The following is a 20972-nucleotide window of genomic DNA, read 5'->3' as shown; positions in this document are numbered from 1 at the left end:
CAGAGTTTTGTCTTTTTAGTAGCTAAAGTAGATACAGAGATTTTATAAATAACAGGAAAACCTAAAACCATATCCAAGAAGATTTTTATTGGGACCCTAAATGGCTCTGTATTGTGTTATATAGGCTATTTAAAATCTATCTATCTATCTATCTATCTATCTATCTATCTATCTATCTATCTATCTATCTATCGCGTTGTCCTTTCTCTGACTGCACCTGAAAGCAGCATCCCTCACCCGCGCCACCAGAACATCACTACCCAGAATCCCCCCGTGCCGCATGCGCCCCGCTTACTACGGCCCAAAGGCGTTGGTGGTTGGTGTCCGTCCGAAGATGCGTTGCTCTCCGGCAGCATCAGTACCAGCTCCGCCGTGCTAATACACCAAACACCGGGGGACGGAGGAGACATACCGGCGGTGTGTGGAGCTGCGACCGCGCCGGTGCACCTGACTGCAAGATGGGAGACCAGAAGGTGAGCCGGAGCCGGGGGAACAGGTGTCTCTGATGGGGGAAGCCGTTTCAGGGCGTAGTGTACAAAGGAAGGAGGGGGAGACGCGGCGATATGAGGGAGTTTGTGGATGCAGCATGGGCTTGAATTCCTCAGTCGTCTTGTTTTTGTACTCGGTGTTTGTTCGGGTGGATGTGGGGTCGTTTCTGTGCTCGCTATCGACCGCTTTCTTATCGACAAGTATCGGTGTAGCAGTCGGGGACGTGGGGAAGGGGGCCTTGGCGTAGCTCCTCTTCCATCAACAAACATTGCACAGTTCTTCTGTATGAATGGGCTTTTTCACTGTGGCGTCGGAGCAGTGCAGCAGGAGTGGCAGCAAATCAAAAGTGTGGGTTTTTCTGTGTAATATTGTGTGTCCGGTCTTTGAAGTCGCCTGCGTAACGATTGCGGAGCTGCATTATTAAATTATAAATGCGCATCCTTCCGCCCTCCCTGTGCACCGAGGGTAGGTCCCTCTCTGATCTCATCTGTTTAAAAGGGAGCTCAAAGCCTAAAGCTTTATGTGTCCACTCATCAGACAAGGGCTGATTAACACATCTTATCCACAGAGGAGGCTCTCCTGTGCGCTAATACAGGGATCCTGAGCCTGCCTGGAAGGGTCAGATTGTGTGTGAGTTCAAAGCAGAAATGTTAAGAAAAATCTGAATTGACTAAAGGAAAATTTTGTCTTTTTCTTCAGGAATCTCTGCGGAAGATCACCCACACACTGGCCATGAAGAATGAGGAGATTTCCAACTTCATCTGCACTCTCAAGCAGAGTCTGGACAACTTGGAGGTACAGTAACGCGAAGGGCTCAAGTTAAATTTGATCTCAAATGATACCCTGAACTTTTTTTTTCTGCTGCGACACCAGGCAAATTCCAACCGGGTGCAGGAGGACCTGGAGTCTGAATGCAGCTCCCTCCATGCTGTTCTGGACGAAATGAAAGAAAATATGCTGACCCGTATCAAACAGGAGCGAGCAAGCCGTACCTATGAGCTGCAGGTAGCCGTTATTGTTTCTTGATTTGAAAAGTCTAGATCTTTTTAATCGGGGGGGCATCATTGCATGGCTTAGACTTATTACCTGTCTGCATACGAAAGCAGGTGTTGCATCAGTGCTTGTGGGGACGTTGTTTCATTCTTTGTTGTTGTACATCCCATGCTCATCTCTTGATCACTGATTGAGTAAGGCGGTTCACAGGATAAAACCGGAGCCTCCTGACCTTTAAGTCAGACTAAAATCTAAACTTTTCTAAGTGAACAGCAAGCAGAATGCAACGTACTTTAACACGATCTGTTAAAAAATACTGTAACTGTACAGAATACAAACCACAAAATTACAGATAACAGGTTTAAGTGGAGCATCATCGTGTTTGTCTTAACGTTTATGTTTTTTAATGCCACTGTAATTTATAATATTGGTGAGAAGCGTTTATCCTTCAAGCTGAATTCTAAAATGCTTCACATGTTCGGTTGTACTTCTCTTGAAAGTGTGTTGACTTTATGTGTCATTTGTTGGTTTGGAAATGCCTCTGAGGCATTAGGAAGACAGTAACAATAGCTAGTAATATGTTTTGAAGTGCGTTGCCAAGCTTAGAAAGATTTATAGGGGACTATGGAGCAAGACAAATAATATTGCCACTTCCTTTAAACTGCTACCATCTGTACGGTGCTGTTGTTCCCCTTTGTTTGGAAAAAAAAAAAAGGTCCAAACTGTCATTTATTCCTCGAACCATGAACCTCCTGAACATGAATGGTTTGGCCAAAATCGCCCCAAAGATGCAAGGAGACTGAAAGTGTCCGTATGTGATTGTTTTTAAGTGGTGTGTACAGAATCAGGTGACTTCTGCTCCAATCAGCTTTCAATGATTTCCACCATAGCAACACTGTTTTTTACTTTTTTTCCTTTACATTGCTTTAGCTTGTTAAAGTGCTTTAAAAAATGAAGTAAGAAAGAAGACCATAGAGAGAGAGAGAGAAGAGAAATATACGCTATATGCCTCAAAACTACTGAGCCATCTCCACATTACACCTGCAGGAGCTGTTCAAGCATGGAAACCCATGCAGTGAAGCTCCCGGCACACAGTGTTTGTGCTGGTGTTAATGCCAGAGGAAGTTTGGAACTCTGCAGTTACTGAATCAGCAGAGCATCGGCGAGTTTTATGCACTCGGCGACCCCGCTCTGTAACTTTATGTCATCGATATAATTCATGGCTGAGCTAGCATGGTTCCTAAACACTTCCATGTTGCAACAAGCCTCTTACAAGAGATCTCAACAGAGGCATCCTATTACAGCACCATCGAATTCAGTGAGCCATGCAGTCTGTAAAGGCCGATTGCATGCTTGATTTTCATACACCTGAATTCAAAGATTACGAGGCGTGGTCCGATACTTTTGTTCATATTGTGTAACAATAAACAAGGTAAGGCCAGGAACTTGCAGCTGTGGAGCCAGAGGTACCTGCTGCAGAGAGGAGGTGAAAATGACTCATCTCAAGTTTGCATTTTTTGCTTTTTTTACTCTCTTTCTTTGCAACATTTATTCCAAACTAGCTGCATGAATGAAAGCTGATCTTTGTTTTCATTCATCTCAGGTCAAAATACCAATAATTCAAAAACGTCTGTAGCCTCAGGACTGAGCGATGACTCTCAAATGATGCAGCTAGCTCCATGGCTTCTGCTGGCAACACAATCAACTTATTATACAGACGAATAACCTGTGGGAGTTTGCAGATGCGCTCCATTTGACTGTAAGTTGGTCTTTTCTCAGAGTCAGCTGAGCGCCTGCTCCAAAGCCCTGGAGAGTTCAGAGGAGCTTCTGGAGATGGCCAATCAGACGCTCTGCTCCTCTGAGACGGACGGTTTTACTCAGGTAACTGACAGTCATGCTGCTGCGCCGTTTGATGTGAATTTCAGTGTCCACATACGATTTAATCTGTCCTCCTTGTGCTGTCATACTAGCAGTGATTTTAACATGGCCACCGGCAGCTTTTTGTGTTGAATGACAACATGATGGGCTCCTACTCAGTTCTCTCTTCGCTCCGTGTCTCTCCTCTTTTTTTCCTTTCCCTCTCTGTGCTTCTCCTCTCCAGGCGGCCAAAGACATTAAGGATAGGTATAGTACTCAGCAATCCATTGCTTTCCTTTTGTCATAGCCTCCTGTAACCAGCGAGCCATCTAATGAATGTAGCGTGCATGCATTCAAACCTGTAGCCACCGCACCCATTTCATAGACAGTAAGCACGATGGAAGCTTTCCACTCTTTTGTCTCTGAGTTTCCCCACTCTCATCTCGAGTCTGTGCCATCCTGTGTCAGCCCCTCCCTGGATGAATGCTGCTCCCTCTCTAGCTCCGCTTTTTGAATTAGGGTGATGAGTTCAGCGCTAGTATGTCAGAAATGTAGTTAGTGGTCTTTTCTTAGTGAGCAGTACTAGAATCACCTGTTTCTTCTTTGTCGCCCTCTGGTTCAGTTCAATAATAGACCCGCACTTGTTTCCACCCCACGTCTTTGTGTGTTTTTTGTGTGTCTTTCTCCACAGCGTCACAATGGCTCCAGCCTTTCGCCTCTCCCTGAAGGCTAAAGCCAGTGACAACATGAGTCACTTGATGGTGGATTTCAGCCAGGAGAGGGAGATGTTGCAAGGACTCAAATTTCTCCCAGGTCTGAAACGAAGGAGTTGCTGACTTGCACAACATTAAAGCAGCACTCTGCTTCTCTACTTCTGTTTAATTTTACACACCCGGTTGATTGTTTAAAGCTTCTGTTTAAAAGGGATAACCAATGATAAGAAAGTTACACATGCACACTTAGTTACATCTATACTCGACTCTTGTAATGCACTGCATAGATTAGTAGGTCAGTTACTTGTTGATTATTTACAGGTAGTGTGCACTACAGAATCCAATATAAAGGAAAACTGTTTGTGTTTAAAGCCTTAAATGGTCTTGCACCTGGATATGTGGTAGATAGTCTGCCTCCATACACTCAATATCATTAAAGTGTGCCACTCCTGATCATTCCTCTGATTGATGCTTTCTGAAAAGGGGGATGTTTGCCTCGGCTGTTTTTGCAATCGGATGAGCATCGCCTGTGACGGTTGTTAAATCTAAACTGAAAATGTACCTCTTCTTTTTTTTTTTTTTGTCAGGCTTTTGGAAATAGTTCATCTCTGGAGGATAGGTTCCTGCTGTAAATGTTGTGTAGCATCAATATTCAGGAACATGTTTAATTTATTTAGTTTTAGTGGTTTTTAATGTGTTTATATAAATAAAGTTAAAGAGAGAAGGGCTGAAGGTCAGATAAAATTAGGGGCTGCAGTACAGCTGAGCATAAGATTAGTAAGGATTATTTTGAACTCTACAAGAGTAGCTTAGCATGATTCAGAGTCCAAGAATTTAAATATGGAGCTGAAATTGAGGTTCTCCTTAACAGCTCTAGTTACTAATAATTACTTTGAGTAATTATTAATTACAGCTGTAGTATTTTACTATAATTAGTAACTAATTACTTTACAGTTTTTGTCTGAAAAATTACTTTTTTTGGTATAAAATCTGCATCTAGTCATGTCATTGTCGGCTCTTGTCGAGTGCCAACCAATTTAATGGGTTTCAGTTGTTTCTCTGATCAGCAGAGCTGCACGTGAGGGCACAACTGTCTCAATCGCATCGGAAGTTAAACAACCTGTAACCTGCCTGCTCCCTCGTACAAAGTCCAGGTAGTTTTTCACTAGGTCATATAGTAGAGCAGATAAAATATGAGGAGAGTTTACAGCAGCTAGGCGGGATGTGCGTCTGTTCAGGCAGCGGGATCTCCTAAACTAAACAGTGTTTTTGAAGCAGGCTGCGTGATCCGGTGTGCTGCATGTGGGAAAAGGGGGGGAATCTGGTTAACGTTCCCACCTGAGTTCATGTGTGAAAACTCTTTTAAGATTTGAGCTTTTGTATTGTTACACCTTGAACTGCTACACAGTACATGTAGTCTAACTTCACCTCAATGAATTTCAAAAGTAAGACGATGCAATCTAGATAAAACAACCCGAAATGAGTCACTGCACATTACACTTAATTTCACAACACAATGAAGTTAAGAGTTCAAAAAAATACTTAAGAGATTCTGGTCAGGCTGTGTTTGGTAGATAAAGTATAAGCTGCCACCCTGGAGGTGTTGTTAAGCGCAGTGTAGGCATTTTTGTGTTTTTTCAACCAGAACAAAAGAAAGGGTCGATGCTTGCTGTGTGTTAAACTTCCTGCAGTATGTTCCACTTACCAGCATTTTTTTATATTAATGAGTCAAATGAATACATGTGATGTGACGGGGAGTTACATACAGCAATAAAACCACAGAGAAGTATCACTCCACAGCTGTGCGAGACCTCCTAACCTCGTTATTGCACCGTTGCGGTTTGACAGCCTACATATGTAGTGTGGGTCTCAATCTGATCTGAATCGCCTGCTTTTAGCTGTAAAGCTAAGACACACAGAGCTAAGACACACTGCTGGTTAAACAGGATACAGTAAATGGAAAAGGTGAAAGTTTATCAGATGAATGTGAGTGAAGAGTTGGGCACAAAGAAGGGCGACTTTTTTTATCAAGTGCATGTAAAAAAAAATAAAAATAAAATAAATATATTTTGCCACAAGGTCATGTCAGACTTCTTTTAGGAAAATACTGCCCCCTTGTGGTATTAAATGCAGCTTTAATATCGAACTGTTACACTTCTTGACTATTTTAGTAAAGAGTAGTGAAAGTTGATGTTGGACACAATCTGTAACAGGTAAAAACTCTTTTTGTCTTCAGTTCCTGCTACTCCTGAGATCCAGGTGTCAGAGTGCCAGGTGTGCGACAATACGGTGACTGTAGTTTGGAGTTTACCAGAGCCTGATAGCAAGATAGACCACTACATACTAGAACACCGGCGCACAAATCACGAGGGTCCACCTCGCATCCGAGAGGACTACCCCTGGATGGTGGTGGAGGGGATACGAGAGATGGAGCACACTCTCACGGGTAGGAAGAGGACTGTGAGGTGATATTTGGCATTTATAGTTAAACTTTGAGTAGATTTTCTAACCTAGAAAACTTCCCTAATTCCAAGGTCTGCGCTTTGACACCCGGTACTTGACGTTTAGAGTGAGAGCGTGTAACAAGGCTGTGGCGGGAGAGTTCTCTGAGCCGGTTACACTAGAAACCCACGGTGAGAATACTTGGATCTGGCTGCTGTTATTTTACTCTGACTGACAAAAGATGTGGGGCTTTTCAGTTTCCTGTACACTAAAAGAAAAACGTTGCTTCTTTCCCAATATCCAGCTTTCACTTTCAAGCTGGATGCTGCTTCAGCTCATCAGAACCTGAAGGTGGAGGACTTGAGCGTTGAGTGGGACAGCAGCGGAGGAAAAATACAGGACATCCGAAAAGACAAGAACCGAACCAACTCACCAATGCACTCCCCAGCCAGGTTTGTAAGCTGCTGATTTCATGTGCTAACTCTCATTATGAATAAAGCTCAGAAATATTGAATCTTTCTAGCTCGTGTCTTTTCTGTAATCAGGTCAGCCCTGATGTCTCCTAAGAGAGCACCGACCGCCCGGCCCGGCAGAGACAGGTTTACAGCAGAGTCGTACACAGTGCTGGGTAAGAATACGTGCAGCAAAAAAAGAGGGAAGGACAGACACAAACTTGTTTTTGCATTACCAAACCGCCCCAGATTGTAGATTGTAAGATACAATGTTAGAAAGTTACACAATAAAGTAATCTGATCTTCCTTACCGCCCAAGGTGAACTAATTAGTTGGTGTAATGAAGGCTTTACACGAGAAGAAATGATCCAGATTTAAACCAAAGGGTTTTTTTGTTGTTTCTTTTAATTACTGCACTTTTTACAGCTTTGGATATTTTAAACAGAAATCATTTCCACATAACTAACTTTTCAAATCAGATTTCCATCTCTTAGCAAGGCAGTTGTTACATAACCACAGCTGTCAGCATGCGTAAAGACAGTGGCGATTGTTTTGACGCTGGCCTTATGTGTCGTGACAGCTGACACTGTGATTGATGCTGGCCAGCAGTACTGGGAGGTGCGTTTCGACAAGGAGAGCAAGGCCTTTGCCGTGGGCGTAGCCCTGCGGAGCCTCGGCCGATTCGACCAGTTGGGGAAAAGCAGCGCTTCCTGGTGCATCCACCTGAACAACTGGTTGCAGCAGAGCCTCACAGCCAAGCACAACAACAAGGCTCGAACCCTCGACTGTCCCATCCCAAATAGCATCGGAGTCTACATCAACTACGATGAAGGTAGGATCCAAACAGATCAATGGGTGAACTCAAAGATTTAGTTTGCCTCAGCCACAATTTGGTAACTGGAACAAAATGAAATAAAAGAAAAAGACTGTTTAGCGTTATTTGTGGATTAAAGTGAAGCAAGAATAAGGCTACTTTAACTTCCACACATTTTAAAAAGAAAATCTTTATAAAATAAACCGTTAAGTATGTTTGCCTTTGTGTTTCTCTCCAGGTATTCTGTCTTTTTACAACGCCAAAACTAAGCAGCTGATGCACACTTTTAAAACTAAGTTTCAGCAGCCAGTTATCCCAGCGTTCATGGTGAGGAAATTCAAGCCTATTTTTGTCTGAAAACTTTGCACCACCTGCTGATTTATTTATTTATTTTAATAAACTGCCTGTCATGTGCTGCCCCCTGCAGGTGTGGAACGGGAGTTTCTCTGTAGTGACGGGCCTGCAGGTTCCTAGCGTGGTGCAGAGCGGCCAGAGGAAGAACAGCGGCACCAGCAGCTCCAACGCCAGTCTCAACTAGACACATCCATCCACCTAGCCAAGTGGACTCCTCCCACCTCCACCCAGCCTTGGTCAGCGCCGCAGATCATCTCCTCTGCCCTGACGGCGGTCGAAGCCATATCGCAGAAGAGTTAAATCACTGGAGTATGACAGTTTATCCTGTTCCACGTGCAGTGTCTGTGTTGCATAGAGACGAACTTTAGGTGGGAAGAGGTGGGTCTGCTGCTCCCTCAGTGACAGAACTCTTCAGATGTATGACTCTGGCTGTTGTGAATGCTGGGGATACAGTAGGTGTAGGCTTGCTAGGTTTCCTGTCTCTGCACATCCATTTAGCACCACTGCTGCTAGAGCACTGATTTAGCGCTGGCCGCTGTCCATCCTTCTGTCAGCCGAACTGTTGTGCAGCCAGCTGCCGGTTCAGGGTTACGCTCTGTCCTGTCTGCTCTCTCTCCCTGTGCCTTCCTGCTCATTTCCAAAAAGATGAAATCGGGTACGCTAATAAGCTTTCTGTTCCAATTTAAAACTATGTCAGAAAAATTTGGATTAGCGGTTATTACCTATCCAGCCAGCAACCAACATACGGTCTATAACCCAAATAACAACCTGCACCTACACACAGTTACTGAAGTCCCTGAATCGCTGCCAGCAGCTTTTAGATACAAGAAATTAACATATTTAGGATGCTGAATTTGTTTTGTTGCCAAGGCATGTGCATTTAACAGTGTCTATTGTATTTCATATAATAGCCAGGACCCACACTTTGGGCTCTTTTGGCTCCTGCTGAGGTTTTGTTAGTTTAAAATCAGAGATGGTGTTATCTGTGGAGGAGTCTGTCGTACAGACTAAAAGTCAGAGGCAACTTCCTTCATTTTAACTCCTTGTAGTGAAGTCAGAGCGCTCATGTGGCTTCAGGATTTTTGAAATGATTGTACTGTATACTCACATAACTGCACTCTAATGCTTGTCCCTGTATATGCACCATTTCTTTTGCAGCAAAGAGTTCCCATTATGAGTAGTGGACTGCGTTTAGTCCTAAATATAACAAATAGCTAGGCAGTAGCTGGAGCTAATAAATCATATAATACAGATTAGCCATTTATGGAGCCACCCAGGCGAGAAACTAAAACGATAAACCCTGAAAACTTAGTCTGAAGTCTGTTTTTGTGCACCGCCTGACCTCTGAGAAGCATCCACCTCATGCTGTATGTAACACACGGTAACAGTGTTGCTTTGCCACATTTCTCCCTCTACGTGTGTTCTGAGTAATGTAGCCTGCGATGCTTTAAAGAAGCGAGAGTTCTGTTGACTTTGTTTCACATGCTGACAGATGTCAGAGTTTATTGTAAATAGTTTAATTTTTTCCACTATAATGTATCAGTCATTGAGGTAATAAAGGAGTGAGAGCACTGTGTTTGTCCGTGGATGTCTGTCTCAAAACAGAAATCAACAAAGGAGGACAAAAAGGTTTGGCTGTATGAATAATACATAAAGCGGAAATAGACCTGGCACAGACAGTCATAAAACCTATCCTGTTGCTGCATGGCACCTACTAGAATTTGCTTGATCACATGACCTGATGCGAAAGAGCAAGTTTTACTTCAGTAAAAAAAAATAAAAAATAAAAATTTTATACGATACATTTACAGAAACCAAAAGTTCGTCTGGCAGTTCTGTTTTTCTTCATAGGGCTGCATCACTAAAAAGGTGGGCAGTAATACACTACAGTTCAAATATGAACATCCTGCCTGTAAGGCAGAATATAACCATTGTAGCTATGGAAATCTTAAAAAAACAAAAAATCTAAAAACACTGATAAATGTGATTCAATAGAACAAAGAAAAAAAGTGCCACTTTCATTGGCAAATGTGCAAAGTGTACAAGAGAAAGGTATAGATAATGTGACATGTGCACTGCTCTTTACAGTTGATTAATTTGCTAACGAGTGTCCAAGAGAAGCAAAAATCAATAGCACGTTAATCCTCTGAGAGGCTTTGCTGCTTCTGTGCTGCCGACAGAGCCGAGCTACACTGCGGAGCAGGGGGAGGTTATCAGCGGCCCGTTTCTGCTCCCATGTGTCGGTTCATCTTGCAGGGACGGTCTGACACAGCAGCTTTGCCATATTGTCACAGATGGAGATTGCTCTCAGGGGCTCCCGTCACGAGAGGTCACTGGCACTTGCCCTTGTTTTTTTCCAGCCGAAGTTTCAGCTCAGATATTGTTGCGCGAGCAACTAAAAGATAAACAGATTATTAAGTTCAACATGAGAAAAAAGTAAAAATAACTATTTAGAAAAATTTAGAAAAATATTAAATGTGTTTCAGATTTCACTGAGGTAGGAAAAAGCCTTAAAGTGAACCTACGCTGATTATCGGGGTCTGTAACGGCTTTCACCTTCACATCTTGTTTTGTGGTTGAAACGGAGGAGGGAAAAAATTTGCGAGGTGCAGGAGTTGGAGGCATGAGTGGAATTTTCTGGGTTTTCCCTTCTGGTTCTGTAGTGAAGACAGACACATACAAGGGGGGAATTAACCATGCAGCGTCAAAGTGAATATTTTCCAATAGTTTCTTAAATTAGAAAGCGAGATAGAGATCGAGAGCCACTTACGTGGCAACGGATTGACTGAGGAATCTTCTGTCTCTTCTGCTTCCTCATTCCCTGTTTGAACACAGACATTGCTTAGAAACAGTAACTGGAAAAAATGAAGTCACACCTGTTTACACTTGTGAAACATAACAAAAAACTCATGATGGATGAGCTGATTGATGGCACATGTGACAATGGTGATACTCACAGTTCTCATTCAAATACAAGCACTCTTCCACTGGCAATTCCTCTGGTTCAGGAGATGGTGTTTTTCTACAGACTGGAAAATAGAAGACATGATTTTGATTATTGGAGCACCTAATAAAAAATAAAGAAAGAAAATGACCAGATTTTAAACAAACAAACAAAAAAACAGGTACTATTTCAACCAGCAACCTTGGGAAAACACAAATATGCAGACAATAAACACAGCATATTATGTTCAGGTAAATAAAGGTTAACGTAATATGTTTTAGTCACAGGAGTCTGGAATGAATTCAATATCATTTCAAACGATTGTTTACTGTGATATTTTGTGCAGATTTTCTTAAATTACAGTTTAATTAATTAAAGTTTAATGGTAATTAGCATTTAATTTCAAAGTCCAGAGCCAAAAGAAGAAACTAAAGTTAAATCTCAAGGAGGAATCTCCCAACTGCACCAAAACAAAGAGGCTTACAAAGCAGAGTAAACAGACTGATGTATGAGTTTGTGTTAATGGAAAATACCTGGTTTGGGAGGCTTGGAAGGAAGGCTTGGTGGAGGACCTTTTTGCAAGGGCTGCTGAACACTCTTTTCTCCATTTTCATTATCAGAAGAAATATAAGCTGTTAAAAAAAGTCCATAGCTTATATTAGTCATGGAATAATTATTACAGAAGAACAAATAGAGACTGGACTATATCAGGTTCTGTACATACATAATTTCTTTTCATATGGTTCTTCAATAATGAGGGGAATCAAAACTCCGTCAGTTGATGTCACTAAATAGCTGATCATATCGTGCAGAGTGTCACAGGTGACCTGCACAGAGAGAATAATCAAATACACAAAGTTAACAAGGGTGTGTGTGTGCGTGTGTTGACTTGGTCATTTATGGACCTGCAACGATAAAATGTCTTGCAGGAACTGCAGTGAGCACTGCTGCTGAAATTCACTTTACAGACTGAGGTGTGTCATGAGAGCACAGAAGGAAATGTATGCAACTTTCAAGCACAAACCTAGCGTTGTACCCGCAAACTAATGCAAAAAACCACACACACCAGGCTGAGTCGTGAAAACAGCAGCCAGATTAAAACAATCATCTGCTGCCATGACAATTTTATTCCCACCACAGCCTTTACTGTTAAATACCTTATTGTTTTCCAGGAGGTCATAACACTTTATCTCTATCGCCAATAAAACCATGAAAAAAAAAGTTCTATCAAGGGCAGCAGTGTGTGTGTGTTGCACTGTTTGTCACTGCCATGTGGGTGTAAGCCACACACAGAAGATTTCATAAAGCAATAAAAAAAAAAGGCAAAACCTGTATAGAGAATAAAAGATTCCACTTAAGTTACTCAGTTGCTCCTTTCTTTGAGGCACACATGTACAACTGAACCCAGAATTGGGCTTTGGTGTTAATACTCACTTTAGGCTCCACATCAATGATGAAGCCGCCGTCGTGTTTTCGGATCACGCGGTAGTGTTTGACTAAAGGGCTGCAAGAAAAAAATGAATAAACTTTAAACCTGAATAAAATACCAGCATAGTTATTGCTATCAGCCACGTTGGGACACTGTGCAAAGCGTAACGTAAAAACAGAATAAATAAATCCATATTTCAGTTCTACTGTGAATAAACAATATGATGGGTTTATGAGGTTTTCAGATCACTCTATTCTGTTTTAATTAGCATTTTACGCAGCATCACAACTTTTTGGGAATTAAGTTTGTATATTATTTGTGTTATGTATGAATGAGTGAGTACATGTTTATATCTGTGTCCGATGTGTGTGCGTACCTGTCCAAGTCCTGCCTGGTGCTGACAGCGAAGGAGCTCCCATCGCTTCCAGGTCTCAGCAGCAGGTTTCCTCTTTTGACTTCTCTGTCAAGAAGCAGCTCGGCCTCCAGGCGGGAGACATTGTGGTAACAGCTATAGGAATGACACAAATGTGTCACTCATCAGCAGCTGAGCTCGGTATATAATTAAATTCTAATGGAATGCATATGCAAAGAATGTTTCTGGCATTAGAGTCAATCTTGACTTCTTTCCAAAGAAAACAAAATTCCAACATGTCTGGCTTCTTTTCTTTTTTTTTCCGAGAATGAAAATGCAGATAATTCAGTTAAATACCAGTTAACGCATTTACAGTTATAGCAACACCTCTTCGCCATAAACATAGTCAGCAATAGTGCAAAAGTCACGAGTGTCTTTGATACTGACGCTGGCATGTCTGCTTGTAGGGTGACATAAGAAGGGCAGCTGGTCTCAGCAGATGGAGGGCTGTTCTGTTTTCTCTCAGTTTCCTTTTGTACTGCCTCTTTCAGCATGTGGATCTGACCTGGCAGCAGATTCAGAGAGGTGGGCACAGCCAGCTGCAGGAATACATAATAATAATTTTAAATACTCTGTGTTACATCTACAGCTTGTTATTTTTCTATAAAGTGAGATAAAGGTTTGTACCACAGACCTCAGCCACAGCTTGGATATAGCCCTTCCAAAACTCACGAACTTCTGCATTTGGGACCTAAAGAAGTGACAGAGGAGGAGGAAAAGGTCAAAAACAGAGCATCCTCCTTTGATAGAAATCAGACCAGTTGCATGTATTCCACATATTCCCTTACGGTGAATTTGATATTTCCGCCTTTCAGTCGGAGATTGAATCTGGCTGCATCCAAGTTACGGTCCTGTCTGGTCTCATCTGTTACTGAGATAAATCCACTGAGATCCAGTTTCTCTATGTACTGATAAAACACACACAGTCAAAGAGGGTTAATCAAGAAAAGTTTGGGGGTTTTTTTGTTTGTTGTTTTTTAAAAAGAATAATTCAAATTTGTGAATTTCATTAAGTCAACTTACATCGCAGTCCTTTTTGTCATTGAAGAAAAAAAGGGTGTTTCCACAAAGGGCGGTCCACAGTTTCTGAGATGTCTGCACACAAAAGAAAAACAGCTCAAGAAAAGTGACGAATCCAGACACGTGGATAGATATTTTAAAAATAAAATCATCCATTTTCTTTTATCCATTTCATTTATTTCCTTCCAAGTAAAGAAGAAAGCAAAGTTACACAACAAAGGAAAAAACAACAACATCAACAAAAACCAGGCTGATGACATTTCTGGGAAAGACCTGATGAGTCAACTGATTCCTTTACCGCAAAGGAAACCGAGAAACCTCAACAGATACAGGTGTATGATATTAATAACTCTGCTCTACATGCTTGTTTGGATTCCTTTGGACCTGAGGGGAATCATGACGCTGCATCACTGAAATAATTAAATGTGTTGGTGTGTAAAGTGTGTCAAATCCCGGTATGTGTACGAACAAAGTTAGGATTTTTTTCCATTAGTTTTTATTTTGTTTGTTTATTTGGTTTTTACAGTTTTGTTATCATTTCAGCTTGATTTCAATTGATTTCTTTGTTTTTGATTTTATCAGTTTTAGTGTTAACTCTGCATTTGTCTGTTATGCAAGGTTTTACTATTGTGTAGCTGTCACACTGTAGGAAGTTCAGAATAGAGCAATGCACAATGCAAAGATTTTGTATGAAGTCACGCAGACGTCAGTTTCACTCAACGGGTACACCAATGCCTCCCCAGACTTGTTTTGCCTAGACTGAGAAAACCAGAGACATTTCATGTATAATTTCATCTTATTTTGGTCTACAGACAAAGCAAAGACCCGAATGAAGCTCTCTTTTTCCATTTTCCAACACTGTGACCTGCTGGCAAATATTAAGGCTGATGAGATAAAGGCTTGCCTTTCAGTCTCATGTGCACAGTCTTATCAGTAACACCTTGTAAGAACAGCCCTCAGGATTTATGATCTCTAAAGCTTGATGTTCTAGTTTATATCTTGTGTTAGTTCCTGGTTTTCTCAAATGATTACGACAAAAGCAATAAAGAAGTCAAACCAGTCTGACAGGCAGAAAAAAAATGTGAAAATGACAAGGAGCTTCTCTACCACAGTAAACAACTTTTTTTACCTGGTTTTTTCTATCTAGGTCTTTTACCTACATCTGTTTTAAAGGGTAACTGAGCAGTAACCATGCCAATGCAGTGCTGTTTTATCATTTCAAGCATAACGTTGTAAAGACTAAGTACAAATATTACATTGGAGTACAGTTTATATAAAGCACGGGCTTGTGCAGGAAAAAAAAACTACAGAACTACAAACAAAATGAAAGCATAGAAGTCCTCTTTGAAGTCACTAAATGGCCCTGACATTAAAATGAATAAGTAAATAAAAATATTTAACAGTTGGCAGTTGTTAGGAACATTAATGGCATGTTCTGCACATGGTTGGCAGGTCAATCATTCATGTTCCTCTGTTGTTACCACACACACACACACACACACACACACACACACACACACACACACACACAACAAACAGAAAACATATTTCAGACTAATTGATTGCTTTACAATAAGGAAACGAATTTGACAACATTTCAAGCAAAAGTGGTCACATTTTTGCACTTTTCAGTTGTAAGGATTTGCTCTTTTTCTCTCTCTTATATATAAGAGTAAATTCTTTTGGACAGTATCAATCAATAGAAAGACTTTGCTTCATCAGGTCTTGATCGTTTATGAGAAATTCATGGACATTTAAACTCAAAAACTGACTAAACTGTTTGAAAGTTAAAAACCTGAAGCCTCGATGGAAAATAATGACATGTTTGCTGTAAGCGTGAGTACACAACGGTCACATATCTGCACAAACAACCAAGCAAAAATCTTATTTACCTCATCATTGAATGATCTCTTCTCCATGTATCCTTCATAGTAACAGTTTGGCAGCTGGTCCCTCGGTCGCCTTGTTCGCTTTGCCATCACAGCAAGTGTCGTTGTTCAGAATAAGTCAGATTATACTGTGAATACGAACTCAATTCTCCTACAAATGTATGAAAAGTGCCCCAGCTGCCTGACTATAAAACAACTCAGTCCTTGGGCCACGCCCTCGACCAATGATTGGTCAAAGAGCGAAGTGGGTGGGTGTTTCTTGAGGACGGAAACTACCTTTTCTTGCAACTTGGAACAAACTCCAGCGCCTGGTATTTACACCTTAATGAACTTCAAAAGAACTAAAGCACAATGCTCATCAGAGCGTGTATGTTCTTCAATTTAGTCTTCATTGTTTGAGGATTAGGCCTTTTTTAAATGGTTATAATATGAAGGTTAGTCATCTGGGGCACCAAAACTTGCTTGGCAGGTTGTGTTGACATAATCTGACGAAACTGGCAAAGACTAAAACCAAACTTATTTTTCTTACTCTATATTTTTATTTTAGTTTAGATTTCTAAGTACACTATGTGTTTTCCGCTTGTTTTCTGTTTAGTTGGCCTTAGCTTAGGTTTAGTATTAGTATTAGTATTAGTATTAGTATTAGTAATAGTAATCTTTGTTTTGCACGTGCTGCAGGTCCCATAGCTCCACACAGTATGGAACTATGAGGAAACAATATACTCCATATAAAGATTTTTGATTCATTTTGAATTATTCTAAAGTTTATAACTTGGGCATGCTTAAAATACTTATAGCGTGCAGGGTCTTTACAACATAATTCAAATTCAATTCAAATGTTTATGATTTGTTGCTCCTTTCCTATAAAATACACAGAAGTTAGGCTACTCTATATAATACAGCCTGCACCTTTAAAAAAGTATAGTGTACTAACGCTGTAAGATGGGAAATGGTGTTTGTTTTTTATAACCAAGAAATTGCACATTGCTTAAATTTGCGTGGGCTCTCTCCAGGTATTCCACAGGACAAAGGCATGCGCTTAAGGGCGTCAGGTTAAATGGTGAATCTAAATTGCCCAAATGTAAATGAAGTTTTTGACTGAATTTTGACTGTCTGTCTCTCTTTAGCCCTCGTTAGCCCTGCCTAGAACTGGCGACCCGTTAAGGGTGCACCACTACCAAGGTACAGGCAGTGAAACAATGGCGGGACACGTCAAGGTGTGATCTTGACATATCACGCCTAATCTTTCGGTTAATCAGGAGCCATAACTTGATATCATCACGGTTTTTAGTAAAAATAGCACAGGCTTCTTTCAGATAGCATGAAACAGGTCCTGAGATTAGCCATCAACTTGTACTTTATTCTCAATCTTGTCAAAGTTTTTTGGTAATCTGATTCCATGAGAACGTTGCTGAGCTCAGTGTTGCATGAAAGATGACGTAGTAATAATCGTGTATTTTTTTTCTGTTGCTACAAAATGAACTGAGGACACGAAGTCACATTTTCAGATGCCAGCGCCACCAACAAAAACATGTTTTTGTCGATTTTAGGGCTGTTCCTCGTGTTGAAATAACTGTGCAAACACACAACACAAAGCAATGCAGGAAAAGAATAAGATTAAATAGCAGTTCCCGAATTTACGTTAAGGTTGGGCCTTGGCGTTACCTTAGCAGTGTTTACTCTGTGAATGTGTGATCTTTGATCTTTACAAAGTAACTCACTCTTAGCCATTATAGTTTAACATCAACAATCCAGCCTAAGGTTCATTTACGCAGGGCTCATACCTATACACTGTAAAAAAAAGAAATATCCGTGAACATTACAGTGAAAAACAAAATTCAACATTACTGTTAAAAATAGTACAGAGTTACTGTAAATCAAGAAACATTAAGCTATGTAAAAATAATTTTTACTGCTAATATATGTTTTTATGTGAAAATATATTATTGATTTGTAAAAAGAAAAAAAGAAAGGAAAAAAAAGAAAACTTTTGCTCTACTTTTAACGCTACATATAAAGCCAGCCTCCATTCTGAAATCTGAAATCATAAGCTCTCAATTTCTACAGAAACAAGATGTTAAATATTATTTCTTTTAGTTCTTTTCAGAGAACAAAATGCAACTGTTTCCGTTTAAATATGGGTTCACCACCAACAATCCAACTTTTAGGCTTTGAACAGAGAGCAACAGCGAAATATGTCGCTGTGCCATCTTGATTCAGGCGAACTGAAGCACGCGGATAACATCCACGGCACTCAAGTCCCGAGGTCTGCCTCGACCTGACGCATAGTTACGTTTCTTTGAAGGTGCGTCATGTTACCTGGAAGGTTACGGTGTAGTTTCCGGTTTCTTAGTGAAGACTATTATCCGCAATGATGCACAAATGTTTCCAAGTTTGAATCATCATTTACAGCCCATCTGTCACGAAAGCACACTTTTCAGAGCGCAGTATTGGTGAAGTCATCTGTCCCAGTCTGTTGACGTTGGCCCTAAAGTGTGAGAGGCAGTTAGAAAGACAGACACAGATATTATAGTTATTACCTGAATATCCACCACCCAATGGATCTGTGGGGTATATGTAAAAAAAAAAAAAAAGCGAGTAAAACAATCATCATTGCGTATCTACCGCAGCACCGACCTGTCAAAATAACCACAATGAGAACAAATCATAAGCTCCGGGTGGAGTGCCCAGACAGTGATGTAACACAAGTGTCAAATATCATGCAGGACCAAAATGATGTAAATTGACATGTTGATCAAAGTAAGACATGAATAAACACAACTAATGGGAAATTGTTAAGGAAAAGATTCGGACACAGTTGGGGAATAACATACAGTGTAAGATGGGGATTGAATAAATCTGAAAATGTATTCAATTTATTTATTAAGATAAACAACAGGTGGAGGTGTCGTCAATAAAAAGGGCCCCGAAGTGCGTTATTTTTTGTCTCTGCTGGCTCTTGACCTGCATGTGTTTATAGCGAACACCCCGGGAGCTTTTTTGGTTTCTTCTTGGTATTTGTTGAACTTGCAAGTTCAATACACCAGCTGGCAGCCTGAATCCACATCCTATCAACATGAATAAATTTTGCAATGTCTTTAAAATTTGCAAATCCACAGCTCTCCACTTGAGTTCCTTTAGAAGTGAGTATTGTACTTAAGTTGTGTGTGTTTTTTAAACCACATTTAGCGTGAATCACTGTTTATAGTGGTTGATTATGAATTCTTGTGTTCACAAAGGTGTTTAGATGATGGACACAAAAGTTGAAACCAAAAAAAAAAAAAAAAGAAGCAACAGCGAGTGCACCCAAGAGTCCTCGCCCTCACTGCAAATCTCTCTGATTTCTGGTAAGTGGCTGCACAGTTTATTGTACATTCATTTGACAAGAGAAGGGTGTAGAGGTTTTTTTGTAGGTGTGCCATCTTAAGTTTATTAGTTTATACATTTGTTGAAGTTAAGCACTGCATAAATATCACCATTTCAAGAGCTGATGAGATTCAAATATCTTGCCAGTGTTGGCCACACAGGTTCCTTTCTTTAGCTGTTTTGGGCCTTTTCTACATTTGACCACTGTTCAAAAGTTTTGGATGGACTTGGATGATATAGATTTGTCAGATTAGTTGTAAGTAGAGAGTTGGTTCAGACCAAAGCATTGCTGTCCCCTGGTGTTGCTTTTTTGTCCTACACTTGTCAAAAGTTTTGGCAGTTACACAAAGATGTTTCTATGATACAGTGAAGAACAATCACAAAGGCTTCATAAGTTTCAAAGATTTAATTTAACAAATATATATAAGTTTAGTTTTGGTAGTGCCAAAACATTTGGCCACTATTGTACTACAGCTTGATTGGCCTGACGTCCACAGACTGTAACATGGGCAGCAGTTTATCACGTTTGTTGGGCCAATTTCTTTAATTGTTGGATCTTTAAAATAAATACACAACACATTTTTTAATATACAAAACTGTTTAACCATTTCTCAGCACAGTGCAGCTGGAGAAATCAGTACTGCCAACTTTGTAAGAGTGTGGGATGGCTAGCACTCAGTTTCATCATCAGTATTATGTGTTTTTCCATTTTTCTTTTTCCTTGTTTGGATGGAAAACTAAAGCAATGCAAATAAAATACTTGTATGTGACTTTTTTTAAAGTCTTCAAGGGACTCTCTGCAGTCCTGTGAAAAACTGAGCACATCCCATAATCAGTAACTTGCTAAATGTGGAATCACCTTTAGCAGCAATAACTTGTTTTCTGTGTGACTTTATCAGTCACTCAAATTATTTTGGAAGAATTCTGGCCCACTCTTATTCATTTGCATTGCACAGCTGTCCTAAGGCTTTTGAGACAAACTTCAGTCGGGTTCAGGTCTGGACTTTGGACCATTACAACACCTTGATTGTTTTCTTATTGCATGAGCCAACATCTAGCTGTCAGACAAATGGCCTCCAAAATACTTTGGTATGCAGAGGAGTACATGGTCGACTCATTTTCTGTAGTGTGTCCAGGTCCCAGTGGCTGCAAAACAAACCTAAACCATCACCCCTCTACCACCATGTTTGACAGTTATGGTATGAGGCGTTTTTCCTGATATGCTGTGATTTGTTTTCATTGTGCATGGTGAAATATCTCCACTTTGTTCCAGAAGTCTTGTGGTTTGTTCAGGTGCAGATAAGCCGTGCTGGCAGTTATTTCTGGTAAGAGGAGGGTTTCTCCTTCCTTTCCAAACAAGTCATTCTTGCTGTTTTCTATTTGTACAATCATGAACTTGAACATGTAACTTAAGGGTGAATTTGCTGGCAGCTGTCTTGAATGTTTTCAATTTGTGAATAATCTCTCTGTACAATGAAGGACTTGTTGCATTTGATTACCGGCACCTGCCTGTTACTTACCCTCTTTATTCCTATGGAAGCGGTAAGGATGTACTTGGTTTTTCATTTTCATATGTCTGTAAATTAAACGTCAGAAACCTCAAAAACTATGACATAATTTATAACCTTAAAAACACAACATATTAAAAGTCGAATTATAATAAGAAGGTAAATGAATGTAAAGTATCCACAGGGAGACTTTTCCCAGTACTAACCGCATCGCCTCCTCTCGGTACGCGCAACTGCGTAGCGGGCAGTCACGTGACCGTGTCAGCGGCTCCGCTCCGTGCACATTGTCT

General features: G+C 40.6%; 2 protein-coding genes across 2 annotated transcripts; one reads left to right on the top strand and one right to left on the bottom strand.

The window, feature by feature from the left end:
- Positions 1–443: 443 nt before the first annotated feature.
- On the top strand, positions 444–8298 carry fsd1 (fibronectin type III and SPRY domain containing 1). The gene is made up of 13 exons (XM_085348304.1): positions 444–473; positions 1189–1284; positions 1363–1494; positions 3262–3363; positions 3584–3606; positions 4031–4152; positions 6289–6498; positions 6587–6685; positions 6799–6946; positions 7040–7122; positions 7527–7778; positions 7999–8087; positions 8188–8298. The coding sequence occupies exons 1-13, from the start codon at positions 459–461 to the stop codon at positions 8296–8298; spliced, it is 1482 nt and encodes a 493-aa protein (XP_085204430.1). The 5' UTR covers positions 444–458.
- A 2146-nt stretch (positions 8299–10444) lies between these two features.
- LOC146607378 (signal-transducing adaptor protein 1-like) lies at positions 10445–15898 on the bottom strand. Its single transcript, XM_085348305.1, has 13 exons — positions 15812–15898; positions 13923–13994; positions 13688–13807; positions 13534–13590; positions 13287–13438; positions 12864–12995; positions 12493–12562; positions 11783–11885; positions 11592–11690; positions 11072–11143; positions 10885–10935; positions 10640–10771; positions 10445–10509 (listed from the first exon to the last, which is right to left on the bottom strand). The coding sequence occupies exons 1-13, from the start codon at positions 15896–15898 to the stop codon at positions 10445–10447; spliced, it is 1212 nt and encodes a 403-aa protein (XP_085204431.1).
- Between the last annotated feature and the right edge of the window lie 5074 nt (positions 15899–20972).

The sequence above is a fragment of the Diplotaxodon limnothrissa genome, linkage group LG23 (genome assembly GCF_057381915.1).
Source record: "Diplotaxodon limnothrissa isolate DT_005_m linkage group LG23, D_limnothrissa_male_GT1.1, whole genome shotgun sequence".
Taxonomy (NCBI): Eukaryota; Metazoa; Chordata; class Actinopteri; order Cichliformes; family Cichlidae; genus Diplotaxodon; species Diplotaxodon limnothrissa.
Note: the sequence above shows the minus strand (reverse complement) of the source record. Positions and strands in the feature narration are given on the sequence as shown.

Excerpts from the sequence above, each read along its gene's own strand:
- fsd1 (XM_085348304.1), top strand. Across the intron at positions 1,495-3,261 it reads GCCGTACCTATGAGCTGCAG|AGTCAGCTGAGCGCCTGCTC; the intron begins GTAGCCGTTATT and ends GTCTTTTCTCAG. Across the intron at positions 6,499-6,586 it reads GATGGAGCACACTCTCACGG|GTCTGCGCTTTGACACCCGG; the intron begins GTAGGAAGAGGA and ends CCTAATTCCAAG.
- LOC146607378 (XM_085348305.1), bottom strand. The coding sequence starts at position 15,898 with ATGGCAAAGCGAACAAGGCGACCGAGGGACCAGCTGCCAAACTGTTAC. Across the intron at positions 13,591-13,687 it reads GCGGAAATATCAAATTCACC|GTCCCAAATGCAGAAGTTCG; the intron begins GTAAGGGAATAT and ends TCACTTCTTTAG. Across the intron at positions 10,772-10,884 it reads CTCAGTCAATCCGTTGCCAC|AACCAGAAGGGAAAACCCAG; the intron begins GTAAGTGGCTCT and ends TCTTCACTACAG.